Below are 21,194 nucleotides of genomic sequence, written 5' to 3'. Positions count from 1 at the left end.
ATTAATTATCAAATCCGATGAAAGAACCAGTTACCGTGATAAAGCCCTACTCACTACCAAAGCCACCCACGGCGAAACTAATCACAGCAAAGTAGACTGGCCCAGTCTGGGTGATTTATTTCTTTTTAAATTTAAAATTAAATAAAAAAAATAGCGAAATGGGGGTGTTAACGCGAAATCTCCTGTAACCGCGAAATGTGGTGTTTTCGCGTTCACCCAACCGCAAACTATTAGTGTTATGGTAATTTCTTGTAGTCGAGGTTTATCTTAGCTATGAGTCAGCGGTTTTGCTGTGCATGTCGTCACATCGAAATACTATTCAAATAGCAGACATCTCATACAACCACCGCTGTAATTTTTTACAGGTTGAAAGATTCGCGTCCACGGTCACGTTGAACATACACGTTCCGCCGTGACTAGACACAATATGCTTCTAGCATCGTGGTTCTGTGGAGGAACAAACGGTACAGCCGAAAGTGACGCAAGGGAATTTGCCTGGGACCATGAAAGCACCATTCACAGTGCATGTTTTGTTGACCTCGTCAATGCGGCGATTAATCTGTTCTACCTGGTGGCGGCGTCTATTGTCCTCATAGTATTGTCTTGTTTCACAAACTTACGTCACTACTTCTCAAATATATTGTTACAGTTTCCTGGACACGACGTACGATGGACTCTGTCGATTGTTCTTTGGTTTGTTCTGTTGTGTGCACTAGGAGAGGGAATTCTAACAGATTTATCGAGAGATGGACCGACACAGCCTCACCTGTATATACCACAAGCTTTGGCATTTCTTAACGGGTTTATATTCCTAGTTTATTACCATCACATGGAATATTGGAATCGACCACATCTAGTCTGGTTATTACTGCTATATTGGATTCTGTTAATTGGTGGCCAGGTTATCACTCTAATCAACTTGGATTACCAAGGAGCAACTGGTTTAGAAGTTCTACGTTTTGATATAGCTATCGTGTTACTGGCATTGTACTTTACTTACGTATTAATTGAACTCAATGTAATCAGGACTAAGGTAAGGTCTGAATACTTATGCGTTGCCGTATAGCCCTTAGTTGTTTATCACTTTTATCTCTTGATTTTACCCTGTGTAATTTAATCATTATTTGATGGCAACCTATTGTTCAAATTACAACTTTTCGCTGGAGCAGTGGGAAACAACCAAAGTGATTATTACCACCAAGGGGCGGGGGTCACATAACGTTGACGAGCTTTTTATAGATCAATATAAGACAGACCCCTTACGTATTTGTACGCGTATTCATGTTATTTTTGACAAACAAGTACAACGCCTCTTTATTTGCGCAGATAAAGGTCACACAGTGAGATCATTGTTCAAAATATCTTAGCGGTTAGGTCGGTAAGCTAGCCAGCACAGATACATATCACAGAGGTCAAATTACAGTCCTTCTACTGTGGTCAAATGTTACCAAATGTAATATGCGGATAGTGATTACTATTTTCTTCACTCATGCAATCATAATTCTGTTTCAGATATTCAGATGGTGTTACATTGAAGAATATTTACCACGGGACACCAAGAAAAAGAATCTCCTTTTCATTCACGAGTATACAAGTTTACTTTCACGTGCGTCTTTCCAGTGGCTTGGTTGGTTATTGAAAGTTGGATATAAACAACCACTGGAAATTGACGATCTCGGCGTTCTTCCGGAAAGTCACGGTGACAAACATCAGTACCAATGTTTCTTGAAAGCTTATGAGAAAGAGAAGGTTTGTTTATCTTAAAAAGTTTCGGGAAAGAAATTTAAAATATATTCATCTTCAATGATATTCGAAACTAGGTCACTTTAGTCGACTCGAATCAATGTCATGTTGACTTTGATGTGTTTACTTATACGTACGGCAAACGCAATTGTTGACACGTGGTTGAACTCCACGTGAACTTGAGTGAGTGTCAGTTAATGGATCATGATGTATCGATTAAGGTAGAGATGCAGTTTACCTGACAGGTATTTTAATTAGTTAATTAGGAAACCAAGATGACCTCCCTTGTCCACAAAACTATATATTTTCGGAAAGCTTATTGTATGAATTTTTAAAATTTGCTAGTATTGTTTTATGAATACTGTAGTAGAAATACGCATGTGCTTTTTTGGTCAGAAATGATTAAAAAAAAATGGCTTCTAAACCATGCTTCTGTTTCCTGTCAAAATTGGTTTATGGGTACATCTGTTTACTATGAAGAAAGTGCCGTCTTGGAAAGTGTCTACCAGTTGTCAATTTTGCAGGGCAGCAGCTCAAATTTCACTACTTCAAGTTTATGCATAAATTAACACCCAGGCTAGTTGTCTGTACGATTGTTGTAACACTGTTGCACCGACGGCGTTTTGAAGATAAACACATTGTTAATCATTTGTGAAAATTTCAAAACAAAAGGTCAAAGCGTCTAGGAGCTATTTTTTTTTTAAGTTCTGGGATGTGCACTAAAAAGAAGCTGAGATAATTGCTAATTTGCATAACAATTCACTCAGTAAGAAATTTGCTAATGCTCATAATTAAAATGGCTGTAACAGTTCCAAATTTAAATGTATTATCGTTTTGTTAAAAGTTAATTATAGTGCATAATATGGAGATTTCGTCATTTCTTATTTTTTCACCATGTTTCTTTTTTATTATTTATGTACAGCCTTGCTAAATCTTGCTAAGCACTGGTATTCAAAAGAGATAATGTTTGCACCTGTTATCTATATTTTAAAATTGTTTTTTGAGTATGTTCCACTATTCACAATTCTACAAAATGTTAACAGTCTATAGCCAAGACTGTTTGGATAATAAAAAGCAAAAAAAAAACATTTCACTCCTAAGTGCCCATATACCTGCATCTCTACCTTAAACATACATTCACAGTAATTAACTAAACAGCGCCATCACGCAGCGCGCGTTCGAATTCCATGTACTGTAAAATACTTTATTCAGAATTCAATTTCGCTATTTTCGCTGGTTGGTTCAGTGAAAATATATCCAGCGAATACACCGTTTTACTATATTTTACATTTAACTCATAACAAATAAGTGAAAATGAATTCCATACAAAACACCAAAAACAAAAATTAATAATTTAAGCTGTTCAAGTTGGCATAATCTTACAAACAATTTTTTTAGTAACAATTATACTATATCATAGTACTTTGTTAGGAGGACTGTGACTATATATTCAAATGCGGTTGACGTTGACCGTGTAAAATACAGCCTTAGGTCGACTTTACTGTCCACCTCATTACAAATCGAAATTATGGCTGACTGGGCAAAAACTAAAATGGTATTTATCTGTACGGCCATACTTGGGTGAAAATGAGCCAAGTAATTATGTTTATATCCACAAAACAACTGCCCTATATAATTAAAGCGGGGGAGTCATTACCTACGCATGCGTCAGGTGGCGATAGCGTGTCATTGTTTACAAACAATGAGCCTTTGCGTTTTTAGCATGTGTTGTTATCATCGCTTGGGACTCACTTCCCGCGCGTGCGCTGGTGACGACCCTCCTGCTTTATAAGGGAATTGCGCAATAGTGCATTTGGTGTCAGCGTTATTGAGGTCGTATTAATTGACGAGCACCACCTGTGATCTGTCCCGTGACCGTTCCCAATGACTTAACGACGCCAGCGTGCGATTAGCGACACCATCAATGGATTACAACTCGTTACAAAAATATCAACCTAATTGTTCTTGTAGGCACGTGCCGCCAAGAAGGGCGTGATACCTTCGCTATGGAGGACACAGTTCAATGCTTATGGAACGGAGTATTTTCTCTCGGGTGCTCTGCTTTTACTTAGTAATTTGTTTGGGTTTGTTGGCCCAGTTGCTCTAGGGGGCGTTGTGGCGTATGCCACAGAAATCTATTATGGTTCCGTTGAATCTGATAACGAAGAGGTAAGATCATCTTGATTTTCGTATTCAAGAGTTTCGACGTATTTGAAGATTGATTTTTATGGTGAACATATTTGTTTATATGTCGAGATTTTGAACAGTGATACGAGTCAGCAAAGTATTATTCCAACACTCGTTTCCAGTGATGATTCTCCATCCAAATGTAGACGACTTACGTATATCCAGTAGTTTGGTGATTATTGCAAAATTTTAATTTATCTCCAACTATTTTAGTTGGGAATCTAACAATTGAGCTGTGTTATAACACGTGTATGTATTTATATCATATCTCACTTACAGGGAACGGGTTATATAACCCTGAATGATTTCTTCAGTAATGGGTTTGTGCTGGTAACTATCATGTTTATATCAACCATGTTAAAATCGTTCACGATGCAGTACTCTATGTTTATCATCACAGCGAAAGGAATGCACGTACGAACAGCCCTGCAGGTAAATATTCACTAACTCAGTACAAACATCCCTGCAGGTTAACCTTCCCTAACTCAGTACGAATAGCCCTGCAGGTAAACATTCACTAACTCAATACGAACAGCCCTGCAGGTAAACATTCCCTAACTCAGTACGAACAGCCCTGCAGGTAAACATTCACTAACTCAAAACGAACAGCCCTGCAGGTAAATATTCACTAACTCAGTACAAACAGCCCTGCAGGTAAACATTCACTAACTCAGTACGAACAGCCCTGCAGGTAAACATTCACTAACTCAAAACGAACAGCCCTGCAGGTAAATATTCACTAACTCAGTACGAACAGCCCTGCAGGTTAACCTTCCCTATCTCAGTACGAATAGCCCTGCAGGTAAACATTCACTAACTCAAAACGAATAGCCCTGCAGGTAAACCTTCACTAACTCAGTACGAACAGCCCTGCAGGTGAACATTCCCTAACTCAGTACGAACAGCCCTGCAGGTAAACATTCACTAACTCAAAACGAACAGCCCTGCAGGTAAACCTTCACTAACTCAAAACGAACAGCCCTGCAGGTAAACATTCACTAACTCAGTACGAACAGCCCTGCAGGTAAACCTTCACTAACTCAGTACGAACATCCCTGCAGGTAAACCTTCACTAACTCAGTACGAACAGCGCTGCAGGTAAACATTCACTAACTCAGTACGAACAGCCCTGCAGGTAAACATTCCCTAACTCAGTACGAACAGCCCTGCAGGTAAACATTCACTAACTCAAAACGAACATCCCTGCAGGTAAATATTCACTAACTCAGTACAAACAGCCCTGACGGTAAACCTTCCCTAACTCAGTACGAATAGCCCTACAGGTAAACATTCACTAACTCAAAACGAACAGCCCTGCAGGTAAACATTCACTAACTCAAAACGAACAGCCCTGCAGGTAAACCTTCACTAACTCAAAACGAACAGCCCTGCAGGTAAACATTCACTAACTCAGTACGAACAGCCCTGCAGGTAAACCTTCACTAACTCAGTACGAACATCCCTGCAGGTAAACCTTCACTAACTCAGTACGAACAGCGCTGCAGGTAAACATTCACTAACTCAGTACGAACAGCCCTGCAGGTAAACATTCCCTAACTCAGTACGAACAGCCCTGCAGGTAAACATTCACTAACTCAAAACGAACATCCCTGCAGGTAAATATTCACTAACTCAGTACAAACAGCCCTGACGGTAAACCTTCCCTAACTCAGTACGAATAGCCCTACAGGTAAACATTCACTAACTCAAAACGAACAGCCCTGCAGGTAAACCTTCACTAACTCAGTACGGACAGACCTGCAGGTAAACATTCACTAACTCAGTACGAACAGCCCTGCAAGTAAACCTTCACTAACTCAGTACGAACAGCCCTGCAGGTAAATCTTCACTAACTCAGTACGAGCAGCCCTGCAGGTAAACATTCACTAACTCAGTACGAACAGCCCTGCAGGTAAACATTCACTAACTCAATACGAACAGCCCTGCAGGTAAACATTCACTAACTCAGTACGAACAGCCCTGCAGGTAAACCTTCACTAACTCAGTACGAACAGCCCTGCAGGTAAACATTCACTAACTCAGTACGAACAGCCCTACAGGTAAACCTTCACTAACTCAGTACGAACAGCCCTGCAGGTAAACATTCACTAACTCAGTACGAACAGCCCTGCAGGTAAACCTTCACTAACTCAGTACGAACAGCCCTGCAGGTAAACATTCACTAACTCAGTACGAACAGCACTGCAGGTAAACATTCACTAACTCAGTACGGACAGCCCTGCAGGTAAACCTTCACTAACTCAGTACGGACAGCCCTGCAGGTAAACCTTCACTAACTCAGTACGGACAGCCCTGCAGGTAAACCTTCACTAACTCAGTACGGACAGCCCTGCAGGTAAACCTTCACTAACTCAGTACGGACAGCCCTGCAGGTAAACCTTCACTAATTCAGTATGAACAGCACTGCAGGTAAACATTCACTAACTAAGTAGAATTCTCAGATCTCGGTCACAGTCATCGATCGCCGCTAATTGTCAGTTATAAAAAATGTCAAAATGTCAAATCCAACTAAGATTGGCAATGTTTCACTTTCGCTATTTTTCAAAGCTGGCCGAACTGCACGACCTGTTCCTTCATTATGCTTTTTTCGCTTTATAGTACCAGCGAATTTAGGAAATAATTAATGTTAATGGCGCAGTGGAAATAGCCTATGTTGTAATAATGGCACACTGATACAAGACATGACCCCAAAAATAAAAACAAAGACTTTATTTATTTTAAGCAATCATGGTAAAGTACGTATACATTATGCACTAAAAGCTGGGGGTATTTTAGACACTTTTAACAACATTTTTCTTAAGGGTATAGAACAAATAATAAAAATAATTGTACTTTTTACTACAGAACCACGTATACGAGAAATCTCTACGTCTGTCTAGTTGGACGATGACCAGTGGTGACATGACTATGGGCCTAATTACCAACCACATGTCCGTCGACGCAACCTCCCTTTATTGGTGGTATATATTTGTACATCTATTGTGGTCCATACCATTTCAGGTAGAATATTGTGCGAACTATTTTTTATGGACGAAATACGGCTTTTGCGGCCCGATGCCGTACGGCGGAAGTTTGTGACCGTGGACCACAAAAGCCATTTCTAGTCCATAAAGGTTTTTATCATATAGGGTCCGTTAAGAGAAACTCAATTGTTTTGAACTACTTCTGTTTTATTTTCTCTGTTATTGTTCTTATTACTATTAGGTTATTACGAGGATACCTCAAAGTATGCACGAAGACAGTACAGCTGAATTATCGACCGACGATCAGCGGAAGTCGATGCGCGACGTACTGTCTGAGTGCATACTTTGAGGTGTTCTCGTAATAAGCTTATTATTATACATCTTTTCCTTCCAAAGATATACCATGGGAATGCCGAAATCCAAAAAGTTTAGAAAAGAATCAGTGTACTTCATTGGGTGGAGTTCGGTCAAACTCTGGTGGCAACCATGTTTTGTTTTTATTATTAGAGGGCGCTTACACGCGTAATCATTCCATATTTGGAATTCGCATTTCCTAATATGGTAGAATGAAAATACCCCGTAAAATACCGCAAAATACGCTGTAACTTATGGCGTTGTGGTGACAGATGTAAAATAATACCATTTATTCAAACGTTCACAACATCAAAAGAAGCGCGAAAGTGAATGTGATTGATGTTTTACAAGGGCAAAGCCCACAACATAACGGCAAAATTCTGCACTGTCAATATCAATTGAAACTAATGACGTATGTCATCTCTGGCAACGTAATGTACCTTTATCTGACTGGACCTAGTGCGCGTCTCTCGAACTCTATAAAAGGAATACGTTTGTCCAAATATGGTCAAACAGGATTCGGCATGATATTGAAAATTATTGCTCGGCTCGCTCATCAGGTTTCCCAAAGTGTTGCAAGGGATATGACAATGCCAGTTTAGCTATATGTATACACGTGAGACAGACTACGACTACAAATCTCGTACATATATTGAATCTGCTATTGGTATTTTCACTTCTGCAGTTAATAATTATCCTAGTTCTTCTATACATTGAACTTGGCTATGCCGCGTTGATTGGTGCCTCTGTGTTCCTGATCACAACACCCATACAATTCAAGCTAGGCGGATCTATGTCAACAATACAGAAGCACGTCTTGGTATGTATATAAGAATGCTTAATGGGAAATCGATATAATCCCCTATACTCATAACTGTATGGCCGCGATGACCTCTGACAAGTTTCTCGTTAGTCAGATCATTAGCCGTGGGTAATGTCCCAGGTATACCCGTGAGCATAAGCTCTAAACGCTAAAACACATACCCGTCAATTGTATTCCTATTAGAAATTTTCGGATAATCGTTTGAAAAAATCTAACGAATTATTGCAAGGGATGAAGTTGTTGAAGTTATATGGATGGGAAGAAATCTTTTGTTCAGCTATTGAACAAGTGCGTAAAAGAGAAGTGAAGAAGATGCTAAAGCTGGGTGGATTCTTGATTGCTACAAGTAAGCAGACCAATTATACATTGTGTCATACTATAATAGGTGTTTAATGCGTGTTGTTGCATTTGATGTCATTTCAGTTAAATTTAGTGTATTGTGGATTGTTTTTTTTATACTACAGGCGACATTCTTTTTATCACTGTAACTTCTGCAATCTCATTTCTTCTACTGCAATATTTGTTATCATAGTGAATACAAATTGTTGATTTCAGAAGTGTTGTTTAGAGTTTGTTTTTGTTTGAAACTTATGTAACAAATACAGAGACATCGAGTAACCCACGCTATAAATATTACAATATATTACGAAAACGTCATAATAAAATGCAGAACTTTTAACTCTTTTCATGTTTTTTTTACAGACTTTATCACCCAAGCCACGCCCGTGACTGTTACTCTTATAGTAAGTAGAGCAGTGCTTTTGTTGTTATTTGTCAAAAGACAATCATTATATTGTTACAGTGAGTTAATTGACATTATTCGTAAATGGTCGTCGAGATCTCGTTTAGAGCGAGAGAACCACGCGACTTGGGTTTGTTCCATTCTCTGTTGCCATTGCGTCCACAGTTCCGCTGACCAATGGTATTTGGACGCGATGGCGGCATAGAAATGCACTCCATTTGGGGAATGAATAAAGTCGCGTGGGTCTCTCGCCGTCAGCGAGATCTCGACGACCATTTGCAAAACGGTCTAATAAAGGAGTAGTGAGATCATTCTGAGAGTGCTTGTCTCAGAAATTAGAAATACAGAATAACGTTCCATGTGTATAATACTTCAAACTTGATTGGTTGACAGCATCCTTTTTCACAAGTGTCATATCATTTATTTCTCCTCCGATAATTTCCTTCTGTGTACAGTCTTTCGCAGTTTACTCGCTTGTGAGCCCTTTGCCATTGACACCCGAACTAGCATTCTCGTCACTGGCATTGTTCCAACAACTCATAATACCATTGTATCTGCTCCCGATGACAATAGCTTTCACGGTCAATGCTATTGTCAGTGTTGGACGATTACAAAAGTTTTTCGTGGCTCCAGAGATCGAAGAAAACCACGATGGTCGTGATGTGTTATGTTCAGCAGAGCAACAATTCCGAGATGAATATGACGACGACGAGGATGACGATTTTGTGGACAGTAAAGAGGTAATCACATGTGATGTAAAAATGCACGTATTTGTATAATCGCTATTTTTTAAAATAATGTCAGTGAAATATGGGGTGTTTTATTACACACCACAAATAGAAAAAGTTCAGTTTTATATTAAGAACGAATTAAACAGCAAATGCTGCTTCCGTTCTGAGAGGATTTTAGGCATAAAAACAACACAGATATTCATTATAATGATATTCCGAGACGACCAGTAACACGTGTAAACTGGGCGTACAATGTTGAACTGTTGCTTAGTCGTCGACATTTTTAGAAGGTGTGGCGAAACCAATGTTTAGGCAACACTGATAATATCTTGTAAATATCTTTGTTCAGAGAATCATGAACACTGTTAACCATAATTACAACCACGACTAGACTATTAGCACATTGCATCATGAAATCAATTAGTTAGAAGGCTGTTACTTGAGTTTTGTATTCTTAAATATCCATATTTAGAGGTTCATCGCATATTTCAAACTATGAACTAGGTAGGCATACTAATGCACCAGAACAGGATATAATATGTTATTATTGTAAAATACTGGAAGATACTTTTATTTATTTTATTTACACCACGGAAAATGTCACTTTTCTGTTCAACTATGTTGCCGATATTATCCATCATGATTGGGAAAATGGTGGTCATACAATTTATCAAGCTAACTCGTAATTTGTTAGATATTTATTTTCATGAAATTCACCTCTTTGTAAAAAGTCTCATCCCGGGCAAATGTAAAAATAAATGGAGATATTTAAATAATTGTATCCATTGTATTGTAAGGACGCCAAGGTACAAAAGAAACCTTTCAAATATGAAAAAGTTACCCTCGTACCTGCCGATGACGAGGACGATGACAAACTACTGACTGGTGGACGTACTAGCAAAGAAGCTTATGGTACGTTCGATCAAGAAACATCATTAGGGGACTTTGAACGTGCAAACACACTTTCTGACAACGTAGCTCTTATGGTAAGAAAGCCTCTGTGCACGATGTTTGTGCAAGTCTTCATGAACAATATTTAATATAAATCCTACGTATATCATGTCATGAATATTATATATTAATAACTAATAAATCAAAGACGTACATTTAATCACAGATAAAGAATGGTTCATATTCATGGGATGTTGATAATCCAGTGGCAGCTATCAGTGATATCAACCTCACAATCCCAGCAGGTAACAGTTTATCCTTGTATTTCAAAGTTGCATTATAATGTAAAATCCGTTACATAAAATAAGCCAACATATGAGACGGATCTTTCAATGAACAGAATTATATAAATATTAATATTATTACGATTACATTGTTTCGTTTAATTACAGAGAAACTGACGCTAATAGTTGGTTTGGTGGGTAGCGGGAAATCTTCTGTATTGTCAGCAATGTTAGGCGAGATGACGACACTATCAGGCAGCATTCTGTTTAATAAGTATGTACTACACTTGCGTGCCCCTTGCATTCACATGTTGTATATTTTAAAGACAAGCATTTACAGTTTAGATTTTACTTTCAGGAAAAAGAACAAAGTCGCATATGCCTCACAGAAAGCTTGGTTGCAGAATGCTACCCTAAAAGATAATATTTTATTTGGCGAACCATTTAACAAAAAAAGGTAAGTTAGCAATTAGTTTATTATTTAACTCCCAATACACCTTACATAACCTTTCAGGTACATGTATATGTAGAAGTCAACTTTATGCTTGTATATTGCCCGCACGTTATTAATCGGTCCTTGTGTGTGATTACGTAATGGGATATTATTTCTTTTCTCTCATAACCAGATATAACAAGGTTATTGAGGCTTGTGCCCTACAACCTGACATAGATATATTACCCGGGGGTGACAAGACAGAGATTGGCGAGAAAGGCATCAACTTAAGCGGAGGACAGAAGCAGCGTGTTAGCTTGGCGAGATGTATGTATGGACAAACAGACATCGTGATACTGGTAAGCGTAGTCAAGTTGTTTCACTGTTTAATTGCTATATTTCGTTAGGAAATTATTCTATCTATATGAAAATAAATCGAAGAGCGCATATTTTTACATTCAATGTAGCGCCATGTTCGATTCAATTTCAGGACGATCCATTAGCAGCTCTAGATGTACACGTCGGGCGTCATGTGATACACGAAGGAATTCTGGGATTTGTGATGAAGGAGAACAGGACAGTCATTTTAGTATCACACCAGCTGCAGTATTTGCAATATGCTAATCAGGTTAATTATCCTTGAACTATTACACATATTTACGTCTTATAGTTTTCATCTTTAAAAATAGGTGATATTCTTTAAAAAAAAGTAGGTATTCCAAAAACCGATAATTAAAACCAGCGATATATATCATGCTATCATATATTTTATTACATCTTACATTACTTCTCAGTTAAAAGCTTTAAGAACTATGTCGCGTGTTCTATTTTTTTTTAAATACGTATGGATGCATTGTTTGTAGTATGTATTTGTATTCCCATTTCACTGTCCACCATTTTAATGGTTATATATGCGGGAATAATAACAACATTGTATGATACAGATCATTGTCATGGATGGCGGCAAAATTTACCGACAGGGAAGTCTTGACGAGATTGCCAACCATGACCCAGAGTTGTATGGAAATTGGAAGGAAACGATTGTACTGCAGACCGAATCTGAAAAAGAGAGTGAAACTGAAGAAGAATTAACTATTATAGAGCGAAAAGAACTTATTAAACAAGTGTCAATGATTTCTGAAGAAGGAAAAAAGCAGGAAAAAGGTTCTGTCTATAGTGAATAGTTATGGGCATACTTCTTGTTTTTGTTATTTTAATTTGATGTGTTTCTCTGATTTTTACAGCCCATCGCATTTTATCCATTTAGCATCATATTTTTGAAGAAAATATTGTATTATTATTGTCTATTATCAGTTGGGACGACTCTTATAGAAGAAGAGGAGAGAGAACGAGGGTCTGTGTCGTGGAAGATTTATCTAGCCTATGCCAAGGCCATCAAGCTACCGATAGTATTTACTATAATTACATTATGGGCGAGTCAGACGACTGCTTTGACATTGACTAATTTCTGGTTATCTGCATGGTCTGAAAGTGGAGCCAATGTGACAATCAATGGAACAGTGCAGGTGAATTCACATATATACCTGTACATATATATGCCCCCAAATTGTTTTTATTGATTGCACACAATTTTGGAAACATTTAATATTTCCCTGTTTACTTTGCATTTTAACAGAATGACAGCGATGATCTTGGTTATTGGATCGGAGGATATACAGGTCTGACCATCGCATACATTATATTAGGAGTGCTTGGGAACTCGTCTCAGATCATATCAGCACTGCTCGCTGCCAAACGAATTCATATTTCCTTGCTCCGTAGCATTATCGATGCGCCAATGAGGTTCTTTGATACAACACCCGTAGGTCGCATACTCAACAGATTCTCCAATGACACTATGATCATTGATCAAGTAAGTTGGAATTTAATATTGCCTGTCAAATAACTGTATATATTCACTAAAAGCGTCATATTGGACGAGGAGTCGATTATATGCGATACATTGTGCGATCTACAGGGCATAGAATTGAATCTGAATTCAATATGACGGTGTGGGTCCGTTCATTACACACGCTAGCGCAAAGGTAGGTCGCTCAGTGCTGTATGTATGCATGTATGTATGTATATTCGAATTGGGAAAAGCAGGTTACATTTTGGGGATAAAGAGTCAAATCCTGATGTCACACTATGTGTTTTCGCAATAAATATCAAATGCTTTTAAACTTGGCACACGTGTCCCTCGTGTTATATTCAATAGGTCTAAGGTTATATGTGCTTGTTTGCAATAGATATCCAAGGGGTAAATGGATACTATCATCACAATGTAAATACACGTGACCCGAAAGTCCCATTTGGATTTTAAAGACAAAAAGTCAAATGTTGATATCCCAATATTTGTATGCATGATGTTTGTTTGCGATATAGATATAAGTACCACCCCTAAAATGTACACGCACATTTCTTCATATAACTCACAAGACTGGATCAGATTTCAATGTCACCAATCACGTTTCCCTAGCTATGCAACTATAAGGCCTAACCTTAAGCCTAGTATTGATACAGATACCGATTCATGCAGACTACCGTAAATTAGTAAACTTGGCGAATGCTTCATTAAAAGTGCTTTGTTTCAGTTTGTTTATATTATTGTACTTTTATTATTACGCCACAAACCCCCAAAACACAGGAAAAGTAACATGATTTTTTGTTACTGAATTTGACATTAAAATGTCATGTCAAGGCCAATGGAAAGTAATAGAGCAATCACGTAATTCGATGCCTAAATATGGTCATATATAGTATGCAATGAGCCACTCAGTTGATAATACAAGGGACGGCGCATCACGTAATATCCACTGCGGTGGAATGTTAGCCTTTAATACTATAAATAGTGGAGGACATATTTTGTTGAAAGATATTATAGCATGACATCACTTACTTTTCAGATAGACAGTTACAGTAATGTTTCAGTTTTATTACAAACCTGACAAATAATGTGTTTTTATTGTAGAAAATATGGCAAACAGTAAATGGTCTTCTGATTACCATATTTCAAATAGCTGCTGCTGTGATAGTGAACAGTCTAGTGATACCCATATTTATTGCCTTCGTTGTACCTGTTTTGGTTATTTACTACTTCATCCAGAGTTACTTCATAACCACCTCCAGGTAAAATAAACTGTTGTTTGTTCATGTGACATCGGTGTAGGATCGTGTATGTTGCGCTTTTGGTCGATGACTTGATATCAGTACGTGTGTTTGCCTGCCTACCTCTTTGTATTTCCAGACAGATCGGGACGCACTATGTAACAGCCTCAATACACTTCAAGTGGGAGTTCAGTTTAAAAGATACTTACACGCATGCTTCATCGCCGGTTTGTATTCTTGAAGGAAAATGTTAACCCATTTAACTGTTTTCACAGGGAACTTCAGCGTCTGGACAGCATAACCAAATCACCAGTATTCGCCCACTTCTCTGAAACGTTGGGAGGATTGTCCACAATCAGAGCATACAGGTACAGCCTGTGTATTGAGTATTCAGAAATGTCATGTGTGTATATCAGTAGGGTTACAACAAAGCTTGTAGGCCTATTGTTTTGTTGTGTCTTTACTTACTTCTTCTTCTGTAACAGATTATTTTGTCTTCCAAGTCTCAGAAACGATTAATCCGGTACTTATAAAACTTTGCCAACTTGTAGGCCTCTACTTGAAGTGTGTGCCGTGACAAATTTCAAACAGTTTCCTCCACTACCTTGTCGGCTACTTTGGAATAAAGTTGAACCGAAAGTTTCTATTTTGAATCATATCTATTTATACCCACTTAATACGCAAACATCGTTTTCCCGTACATACATATAATTGTATTTCAATAACTTTTTTTAAATGAAAAAAATTAGCATAATAAGTTATACCTAGTATATCTACGCTTTGGTAATTTACATTTATTTACCAACCACCTGTAAAATATTAACCATGCAGCTTTTTTTTACATGTTATTATTAATCGTGAATAGGTAAACTTCGCATAGATCATTCCAATTTTTGTTATTTTTTGTCAACAGAGATGAGAGAAGATTTCGTCGTGTTCTAATTGAAAGAATCGACACAAATAATATCGTATTTCTATTTTTACTGAGTGTTAACAGATGGTTAGCCGTAAGACTAGTAAGGAGGAGTTATATATTTCAGTATGTTTAGTGTTTTCTCCATTCGTAATCACATTATTCAAAAACAATTGGTTAACACGTATCAGAAAAATCATTCTTACTGCTCGTATTATTTGTAGGATCTTGTCGGTGCTTTTATTGTTCTTGTGTCCGGGCTTGGTACCTTGATAGCGTCTATTCTTGGTGGCCTTCAACCAAGTTTGGTGGGTTTAGCACTCTCATATTCATTACAGGTATTTATATGATTTATTATATTTAGCATATCGTGAACTACATACTATATAGTTTACGTTTGATCAATCGAAAACCTTCATAGCGTATGTTGAATTATATGTACGTATTGAGAAATTGCATGATTGGCTATTTCATCGAAAAAACACTTTCAGTTTCAAAAAATATATATCTTAATTGTGTGAATTTCAACATGCCATATCGAACTATATATCAAAACGAATAATAAAAGTCGTCGATATTGCCGTTTTAATTCGATACTACAATCTATATCTTCAGATAGCTGGTTATCTTAATTGGTTGATTCGTCAAGTTGCTGATTGTGAAATGCAAATGAACGCCGTGGAACGTGTTAAGCACTATACGCACACACCGAGTGAACCATACAGAGGTGAGTGGTTGGCTACGCGGGTGTAGTCTTCGGTGAGTTCATGCATGCAATAAAGGGCAGTGCCGAGTCTTTTATTTTAATTAAAATATCCCGATATATCGACAAATGTCATTCAAGTGCAATGGTAGTTTAAGAATAAATAAATCAACCATTTGGTTAGACGTCAAACATTTGAAATCATGGGGTAGCTGGAAGAGTGTGAACAGTGCAATTTTGCAGTGCAGTCTTGTCTGTTATTTTTTTCTGTTTCTTGAATTGCCCCTGCAACCCCTTGCATTTTTTTCTGTCAGTGTCTAGCTTGCGAGAATCGACGACACTCAAAAAGCAAATGACATGCGTAATTATTCTTATATGTAATAGTATTATATAATATATGCACGTGTTACAATTACATTGGTCGGCTCCATCTGATAAAATAAGTTTCAAACAGTAATTAGATTACTTCATTTGCTGATTGAGTCACTGAGAAGACAACATATATACAACATATATACCAATGTATTTTCGCTTTTTAGGGAATCAAAAACCTCCGCTAGCGTGGCCTGATAGCGGCGATGTTCGCTTCAATGACGTATCCGTCCGATATGCTGCAGAGTTGGAACCTGTCTTACGCGATATTACAGTGCATTTCAAAGCTGGAGAAAAGGTAAGTGTTAGGAACTAAATTATTTGCACTGATCTCGGATTGATATTTCAGATTGTACCGTGAAGGGGTTAATTACTCTATTGTATATCATACATCGCTTACTACGAATGTGTAACGAGTGTTTGTGTTCGTTTAGATTGGAATTTGTGGACGGACTGGGAGCGGGAAATCTTCACTTACACTTGCCTTGTTCAGACTCATAGATACTTATAAAGGTGATTGCCAAATATTTATATATTTTTTCCAAAGTCACTGAATATATATATATATATATATATATATATATATATATATATATATATATATATATATATATATATATATATATATATATATATATATATATATATATATATATATATATTATACTTTGCTGACGAAATTACTCTGGCGGATTATGAAATATTTCCTTCACTTCTGTGTACTAGTATTTGTGCATTGAGCCGGAAACAATCCCCGTGCATTTTGGGCGACCAAGGTGATATTCACTTGCTACATTGGTGGCATTGCATCTTACGTTCATTTCTAGGTAGTATTGTTATCGATGGTATTGACATATCCCAAGTTCCGTTATTGACTCTTCGTAACAGAATTGCTATTATACCACAGGATCCTGTGTTGTTTTCTGGCACTATCAGGTAGATTATACGCCATTATTTGGCAATAATTGATAAAACTTGCATCGTAATCACGTGAAGTTTCAGCATATCCATGCATTCATCAGTTGCGTGCGTTAATTAACTAGAATTCTTTTTTTATTTTTACACTACAAGGTTCAATCTTGATCCACTCGAGGAGAAGTTGGATTCACAATTGTGGGAAGCACTTGAAATTGCCCAGTTAAAACCAACGGTGTCCGAACTTGATAACCAACTCGGTAAGAAATTGTTTCCAGGAAATCGGAACATTTAACTGCGGGGAGCAGGAGGCAAAATCACGCCTCTATCACATGTATCATACACATTAAAACAATTAAAAGTCAACACAATTTTGTGTGTTTGTTTAATTCTGTAGACGCCGAAGTCGCCGAAAATGGAGAAAATTTCAGCGTTGGTCAGCGGCAGTTATTTTGTTTAGCTAGAGCTTTCCTGAGAAATGCTCGCATTTTAATTATGGACGAAGCCACTGCCTCGATTGATATGCAGACAGTAAGTATGCGATAATGTAGCGTTTATAAATTATATGACATGAGAATATACAAGAATATGAGCCCTGAGAGTATGTCGTTGAATATCAACATCAAAATAACACGTGATAATTTTCCACAGGATGCCATTCTTCAGACCGTTGTTGCCACTTCTTTCAACAGTGTAACAGTCATAACAGTAGCGGTATGTACACCCACACCTTAAATGCTTAAACACTGAACCAATATCATCTACGCATATTCATGTCTTGGTTGGTCGATAAACGTTCGAGGATGTCGTACTTTCAAGTTTTTCTTGTAATCAAACACAGTGTATGCCATATTATCAAGAAATATTCGCTTATATTTCAGCATCGCGTTGCCACGATCATGGATTCCGACACTATACTCGTGTTGAGTGATGGCAAAATAGTGGAATACGACACGCCTGCGAATCTATTACAAGATGAAGACAGTATATTTTCGTCTTTAGTGAAAGGGATGAAATAAATACGTATGAGCATATGTAACATATTTAGTTTGTATTTTGACAATAAGAATGTGTGACATATGACGAAGTCTTGTCAATCTCAAAAATTTGAGATTGTTGGAATTTAGAATTTACCTATCAATTTTGTTGTGTTAATGTAATATTGTGTCCAGTTCAGCTGAATTCAATTAAGCCTGCGTCCAGCATCCTTTAATGACAGAAGGACATATTATACCAGTAAAAATATATAAGTTCATGGTATTTCTAGATTATGTTTCTGATAGTATGGACATAATACACTGTAATATGACATGAATAAAAACAACATCTCGTCGGAGTAATTTTCTGGTTCGACTTAATTATGTTATGATGTAATGGCAAACAATTCGTAACTTGTCCGAGGAATCAGAGGGGTATAGGTATTTGCAGTTGAGTCGTCCTCTAAAGATGTTATTTTGCGCAATAAGGATGGCCGTACAACCCCCTTTTCACTTACGTAAAAGAAACTAAATATATTTTTTACTGTAGTAAGTATTCCAATGGTAGTCCTGTATTTAGGACTGTTACATATTCAATGCATGGCACAGTCCCCGTTAGTTATCAAATTTAAGATATATAGTTATGTTTATAGTAATATAGCTGGAATATAACCATGTCAGGAATATGATTTTTTTAACATTAAAATGATTGATATTTGTATCTGATCGTCAAACAAGTACTTGTCCATATTGAGAGATATTGCTCTGGAACAGCATTCAAAATCAGCCATTTTGAATACATGTACAGTATATATATAACATGATGTATAACGAATATATAAAATTTGAATATAATCAGTCAAAGCATTTAAGAGATATGGCTCTAGAAGCCCAATCATTAAAACAAAATGGCCGCCAGTCAGCTATTTTGAATCCAATCTGAAAAATAAAATGACGTGCATCAGGAACCCGTAATGTCTAATGTATGTACCAAGTTTGAACGAAATCCATCCATAAATGCCAGAAATGCTTGATATTTGATGATTTTTTAGTACAAAAATGACAACCATTCGGCCATTTTGAATAGGATCGTCAAACCAATATATCTATGACATGATGTATAATGAATATTTACAATTTGAACATAATCAGTCAAAACAAGTTGGAGATATGGCACGAGAACCACATTGATTAATACAAAATGACCGCCAGTCGGCCATTTTGAATGTTATCTGAAAAACAAAACTATTTGCATCAAGGTCCCATAATGTCTAATGTATATACCAAGTTTGAGCAAAATCCATCAGTAAACAGCCGAGAAATGGTTGCTTTTTATGATTTGTTAGCACAAAAATGGCCGCCATTCGGCCATCTTGAATCAGATCGTAAAACAAAATGATGTGCATCAAGGTCCTATAATGTCCAACGTGTATACAAATATGTATAATGAATATTTAAAATTTGAACATAATCAGTCAAAACAAGTTGGAGATATGGCACGAGAACCACATTGATTAATACAAAATGACCGCCAGTCGGCCATTTTGAATGTTATCTGAAAAACAAAACTATTTGCATCAAGGTCCCATAATGTCTAATGTATATACCAAGTTTGAGCAAAATCCATCAGTAAACAGCCGAGAAATGGTTGCTTTTTATGATTTGTTAGCACAAAAATGGCCGCCATTCGGCCATCTTGAATCAGATCGTAAAACAAAATGATGTGCACCAAGGTCCTATAATGTCCAACGTGTATACAAGGTTTGAACAAAATCCATCTGTAAACAACCGGGAAATGCTCGATTTTGATGATTTTTAGCACAAAAATGGCCGCCATTCGGCCATCTTGTATCAGATCATGAAACAAATTGACGTGCATATGTATGATAGCATGTATGATGTATGTGTGAAGTTTGATTGTGATTGGTCCAGGCATTTCTAAGATACAGGTCCGGACGCACGCACAGACGCACGCACGCACTCACGGACACACAGAGGTCAAATCATAAGTCCCCGTTTTCGGACTGCGTTCGAACGGGAACTAATTATTTAATGTAATGACGGACACTAACATTGGTTGACGCTTCACCTGTACCGCTATTTTACGGAGTGTATATTATTAAATGTATCTTAATCACTCATACGACACAGATTACAATGATGAATAAGAAATAAGAATAAGAAATAGTACATTACACTTTTAGACGTGATAGAGTTAAGGTAGCGGGACACGATGTCGTGAGATCTATGAACAAAGAATTTGTTGTTATACTATTATAACTATCATTTACCATATAGTTTACCATATAGTCGAAGAATGTTTATTAGTGAGTATTAAAAGACGGAAAAGGTTGCTTGTAAATTATTTAAAGTAGTGTACAATTTCAGGAAATGTTGTACATAATATATTTAAAAGAAGCATGTGACGTCGGAAAGCGTTGCCCGCAAACTAGCATGAGTAGCCTGCAAACTCGGTAAACGTTTACCGTTAGCTTAATAAATGGGGCGTGAAAAGTCAGAAATAGCTAGCCGTCAACCCAAATCAGTAATGTGCAAAGTCTGAGACAGTTTCCTGTAAGCTAGTATGAGTAGTCTGTACAGTTATCAGGGGTAAATCTTCTCCACGGGGTCTCCACACGCCAGGGGGGGGGACTCGTCTCGTCTCTCTATCGCGTCCCCTTGAGGTACGGGATCTGGAAAGTCACTTTAACTTTACAGTCAAATAAGACACACACAGCGAAATACGTTTCAACTCTCGTCTTAGTCGGTCAATCGAGCACTCTACCAGACACAGCGCCCTGGGGAAAAGTCCCCAAGACTCTCACAAGGCTGAACCAAGACTCGCCCAAGACTGGACTGCCTCAAGCCTCGCCCCTGGACTCTCTCGGACTCTCGACTGCGTCTGTCGTGGAGTATTCGCCAAGACCAACTCAAACTCTCTTTATTCATTTTCAAAACTCTAACCAATTACAAAACAGTAAAAAGACTCTTGGGCGTAACCTTCAATCATAAAGCCAATCACACTAAGTACTGA

General features: G+C 37.5%; 1 protein-coding gene across 2 annotated transcripts; it reads left to right on the top strand.

Annotated features, from left to right (window-relative positions):
- The first annotated feature begins 345 nt into the window (after window positions 1–345).
- On the top strand, window positions 346–18,523 carry LOC100371631 (ATP-binding cassette sub-family C member 9-like). 2 transcript variants are annotated; one of them, XM_085496831.1, is made up of 30 exons: window positions 352–1,033; window positions 1,513–1,749; window positions 3,715–3,912; window positions 4,210–4,362; window positions 6,796–6,951; window positions 7,954–8,088; window positions 8,275–8,437; window positions 8,794–8,834; window positions 9,289–9,573; window positions 10,362–10,550; window positions 10,682–10,760; window positions 10,908–11,013; window positions 11,098–11,196; window positions 11,366–11,531; window positions 11,663–11,800; window positions 12,117–12,336; window positions 12,487–12,698; window positions 12,809–13,045; window positions 14,144–14,301; window positions 14,556–14,648; window positions 15,194–15,296; window positions 15,418–15,531; window positions 15,809–15,920; window positions 16,436–16,566; window positions 16,703–16,781; window positions 17,096–17,204; window positions 17,340–17,443; window positions 17,581–17,714; window positions 17,835–17,897; window positions 18,065–18,523. In XM_085496831.1, the coding sequence occupies exons 1-30, from the start codon at window positions 428–430 to the stop codon at window positions 18,200–18,202; spliced, it is 4,758 nt and encodes a 1,585-aa protein (XP_085352957.1). In that variant the 5' UTR covers window positions 352–427; the 3' UTR covers window positions 18,203–18,523. The 2 variants fall into 2 exon arrangements, 1 of the variants encoding a protein (XP_085352957.1); XR_014928945.1 differs by lacking the exons at window positions 16,436–16,566; window positions 16,703–16,781; window positions 17,096–17,204; ... (2 more) ...; window positions 17,835–17,897; window positions 18,065–18,523 and having other exon boundaries at window positions 346–1,033; window positions 15,194–15,319; window positions 15,809–15,918.
- Window positions 18,524–21,194: the final 2,671 nt, after the last annotated feature.

The sequence above is a fragment of the Saccoglossus kowalevskii genome, chromosome 3 (assembly GCF_978046115.1).
Source record: "Saccoglossus kowalevskii chromosome 3, keSacKowa6.1, whole genome shotgun sequence".
NCBI lineage: Eukaryota > Metazoa > Hemichordata > Enteropneusta > Harrimaniidae > Saccoglossus > Saccoglossus kowalevskii.
The sequence above is the reverse complement of the archived record's forward strand: the minus strand, read 5'-3'. Positions and strand labels throughout refer to the sequence as shown.